General features: G+C 44.8%; 1 protein-coding gene across 1 annotated transcript; it reads right to left on the bottom strand.

The window, feature by feature from the left end:
- Positions 1-472: 472 nt before the first annotated feature.
- LOC120695020 (protein FAR1-RELATED SEQUENCE 5-like) lies at positions 473-2436 on the bottom strand. Its single transcript, XM_039978347.1, has 3 exons — positions 1961-2436; positions 1708-1810; positions 473-1624 (listed from the first exon to the last, which is right to left on the bottom strand). The coding sequence occupies exons 1-3, from the start codon at positions 2152-2154 to the stop codon at positions 473-475; spliced, it is 1449 nt and encodes a 482-aa protein (XP_039834281.1). The 5' UTR covers positions 2155-2436.
- Between the last annotated feature and the right edge of the window lie 1765 nt (positions 2437-4201).

Here is a 4201-nt window from a genome sequence, read left to right as displayed (position 1 = left end):
CTTCTTTGTTCAATACTACTGTTGCTCCACGTTCAGATTGCATATACTTAACAAAGAATGTGGAGTTTGTCCCATTACCTTCCAACAATTCACAAGACAACGTAAATTGTTTTTTAAACTCTTCCTCAAAATCTGAATACATTCTCCTCATATATGTTTCAGCTGCAGTTTTCAACATTGGCAGATTTGGAATGTAGCAAACTGGGATCTTTCGACGTGACTGAAAATCAGTATCCTTCTCATTTGACCTTAGAGTGACTATAACATTTTCACATTCTACAAGGAGTTCTGAAAGACCAAGTTTCCTACGAAATGTTTTCTTGAAGACATTGTTCATACCTTCGCTCCTCTGGGTCGAGTGCATGTCTGCTGTAAATGAGTCACGGTATACCGCAGCCCACTTTGCCCTCAAAGCATATAGGTTGGACATCCATGTGTTATCCTCAAGGTTGTATTTAGCCAACAATTCATCTCATTTCTCATTGAAGTAAATCTCTGCTCTGTCTTCGTAGATACAACTTTTGAAATCCGCCCAGAACTTGTTGAACTTGTTACCTGACTTGTCCTCTGCCTCGTCCTCTGCCTTGTCCTCTGTCTTGTCCTCTGCCTTGTCCTCTGCCGCTTTAATTATAGGACCAAGATGTTTGACAGCATTTTGGCCAATATGCCACAAACATAGGCGGTGGGCTGTGTTTGGGAATACATGAGCAATTGCTGCTGCCATTGCCGCGTCTTGATCTATGAAAATTATGCTTGGGTGCTTTCCAGACATTGCTTGAAGAAAGGACTCAAATAGCCAAACAAATGATGGAATAGTCTCGTTGAACATGAGTGCACACCCAAAAATTATTGTTTGCTTGTGATGGTTGGTGCCAAGAATCGGAGCAAAAGGCATTTCAAACTTATTTGTTTGAAATGTGGTGTCAAAGGACACAGCATCACCAAAGCATTTGTAATCCATGATAGACTGACCATCTGCCCAAAAGAAATTTGCTATATGACCAGTATCCTTGTCCACCTCAACTGCATAAAAAAATGTTGGGTCCTGGGCTTGTTTATTTCTCAGATATTCAGATAATGTTTGTGCATCATTGCCTTCTAAGTACTGTCTGCGCTCGCGACCAATCTCATTATAGCAATCCATCTTAGTAAATGGTACTTTGTCTTCCCCTCCATAATGCTCCTTCATAAAATTGAAAACTTGGGATGGCTTCATTCCAGACCGCCGTGCCTGCCCAATTAATTTTCTATCTGCCTCTATAATCTCTCGTTGGGACCTCAACTTATGTATCTTATTTGGACTGGCAAGATAATGGTTGTGCTCTACTACGATCTTTTGCACAGTCCATACATTCTCCTTGCTGATACTAAACTGGACACGAGCATCACAATAGGTCCTTGTAATATCTTTTTGTGATGCCTCATTTTTCCGAAGTCCTTGGCCACTGTAAACAAAATATTTCTGAGATAAACTATCATCTGATTTGCAGCGCTTCATCCTGCTCTTTCTAACACTGAAGCCAACAAGTCCAGCATAGGTATTGTACATCTCATAAGCTTTTTCCTCATAGTCAAAAGTCATTCCAACTTTAGGTGACATCTCAGCATATTTATCAACCACATCCTGTACAAATAATTATCAATTAAAGGTCTAACATAACAAAAAATATTAGATATCGTTTGTGAAGTTTGTTACTTTTATTTTACCTCATTTGGTACTTCAATCTCCACTGCTCCAACATGTGGTATTTGTTGTTCCTCTTCTCCACGATCACAAGCAACATCATGATTCGCAGAAGGAGCATTTAATCTACATTTGGAAAATTGATAGTGAGGTGTAATAATAAACCCTAACGATCATGAGGGATCGCAGGAGCTTCCTCAGGGAGTAACAACATGGATCAATAACCAAGACATGGATGGGGATCATGATGAAGCGAGGAGCAGCCACACAAGTTACCTGAGGATCGACGACGACAGAATAGCTTGCTCGCGATCGCCCAGGGACGTCGCGGGCACGCCGCCTTCTGCCCCGTCGGTGGCGTGGCCGTCGCCGCCTGCTATCCCGTCGACGGCGTGGCCGTCACTGCCTTCTGCTCCGTCCGCGGCGTGGCCGTCGCCGGGTAGGGCTTCGCAGCGCAGCCCTTCTTCCATAGCTGAGATGGCACCTATTCCGGCGCCACAGTTCCGCCGTGGGCAGTAGTGCGGGGAAGACGAATCGACGGCGGACGCCTGGAAACCTAGGTCACGATAGCCTCCCGCTAGCAGGCGGAGCCGAGCGCTACGAGACGATTCAGTTCACAACAAGACGATTCGCAGGCGGAGCCGAGCGCTACGAGCCGCGCGAGGGGCCGAGCCGGGAGCGATCGAGCGCAGGGACGCGAGGGGGCGAGCCGCGCGAGACCCCCGTGCACTCCGTCCAATCCCGACGCGCCACGAGGGGGGGCGCACCCGTCGCTGGTGCGCGCGGCGCCCATGCAATTTTTTTCCGGGTTTGCCACTGATTAATAAAAATATAAGGAAATACAGTAAGCAATCTCTCTTGTGTATGCGATGTTACAAATTAAATACTCACCCGTCTAGGATACACGCTATGTACACAAAAGAGTAGATGAACCATTCCCAAGTAGATCGTCATGAAAACCCAAACCGTTGCTTTCCTTCCAAACTTCTCCCAGCTAATGACCAAAAATGGACACAGGAACGGCGGCATTGCATAGATTGGGTACGAACCAAGCGTCACCCCAACGGAAAATCAAGACCACAACTTGTCATGGAACTCCATGTTCCACACGCACCAGCCCTAGTTCAATGCCCCGCGCCGTACACCATCCTTATCCCCGGCCAACACACACTTTGATCACCCCTAATCCTTTCAGCTTGTGAGAAGATACTTTGAAATATCTAGATGTGTCATCTTTTAGGCCTTGTAACTGAATTCTGCGGCTTTGATGTGGGTTCTCATGATCTTTTTCTTCCAATGGAGCCACATTGGGCTGTGGTCTTCCAACCAATCAGCACCCAGTATCATATCAAAACCCTTTAATGGAAGAACTCTGGCATCATAAGTAAAAGAATGTCCCTGAATACACCAATTCAACTGAGGAATAAAAGTTGTTGACAACATGGGGCTCCCATCAGCAGTAGAAAACTGAAGGGGATCACAAGGCTGGACTGACTGCTAAATGGATGCAGCAATCTCTAGACTGACAAATGTACCAGCACTGCCAGAGTCTAACAAGATCAGAATTTCAGTTTTACCCACAAACCCTTTGAACCTCATAGTTTTCCTCTTCCTGTGTACTGCAGCAGGATTACCCTGTGACTGAGATTGTTGTACAATCATGACTGAATGAGCCTCCTCTTCTTCACTAGATGAGTAGTCAGGAAAGTCATCTAACTGAAAGAGCTCCAATAACTCTTGAATCACACTGATAGAAAACCGATCAGGGCACTTATGTTTTCTGTCCCATCTTTCACCACACATGAAACAGAGCCCATTAGCTTTTCGGAACTCCTTCCTGGATTGCCACTTTTACTCCAGAGAAGTGTTATCATTCCTCACGAATTCTTCTTTCTTCAGAGAGTGCTTCATCATATCATTGCTACCAGGCTTCTGACTATCTTTAGAGTCATGGCGATATGAACGCTTCAGTTTAACTTTCTCATTCCTCTCGAATTCTTCTTTCTTTAGAGAGTGCTTCATCATATCATTGGTAGTGAAACCCTTGCTACCAGGCTTCTGACTATCTTTAGAGTCATGGCGATATGAACGCTTCAGTTTAACTTTCTCCAATTCTTCTTCCTGCAACAACAACGCCAAAGCACTAGCAGTATCCACATTTTGGAGGGCGATGTAAAGCAATTAATGGGAGCACTAATTTCATCTTTGAGACCATGCAGGAAAAAAGTAACAAAGAAGACGTCATCATACGAAGTGTTATAAAGCAAGATGTTATGCGATAGCTGCTCAAAACGGTGGTAGTACTCTGCTACTTAGCCAGTTTGCCACAAGGCATCAAGTTGACGCATATGAATCTGATACTAATCTATATCAAAACGGTCACACACTACTTTGCACAGTTCTTCCCAGCTCGGCACTCTACCATGCCTCTCAAGGGTCTGTAACCAACTAGCCGCAGCACCATCAAAATTCAGAGCAGCAAAACAAGTTTTCATGGTTTCACTAACCCCAAACACC

The sequence above is a fragment of the Panicum virgatum genome, chromosome 2K (genome assembly GCF_016808335.1).
Source record: "Panicum virgatum strain AP13 chromosome 2K, P.virgatum_v5, whole genome shotgun sequence".
Taxonomy (NCBI): Eukaryota; Viridiplantae; Streptophyta; class Magnoliopsida; order Poales; family Poaceae; genus Panicum; species Panicum virgatum.
The sequence above is the reverse complement of the archived record's forward strand: the minus strand, read 5'-3'. Positions and strand labels throughout refer to the sequence as shown.

Coding starts and splice junctions, on each gene's coding strand:
- LOC120695020 (XM_039978347.1), bottom strand. CDS start 2,154: ATGGAAGAAGGGCTGCGCTGCGAAGCCCTACCCGGCGACGGCCACGCC. Junction 1,811..1,960: donor CTGTCGTCGTCGATCCTCAG/GTAACTTGTGTG, acceptor TTCCAAATGTAG/ATTAAATGCTCCTTCTGCGA. Junction 1,625..1,707: donor AGATTGAAGTACCAAATGAG/GTAAAATAAAAG, acceptor TTATTTGTACAG/GATGTGGTTGATAAATATGC.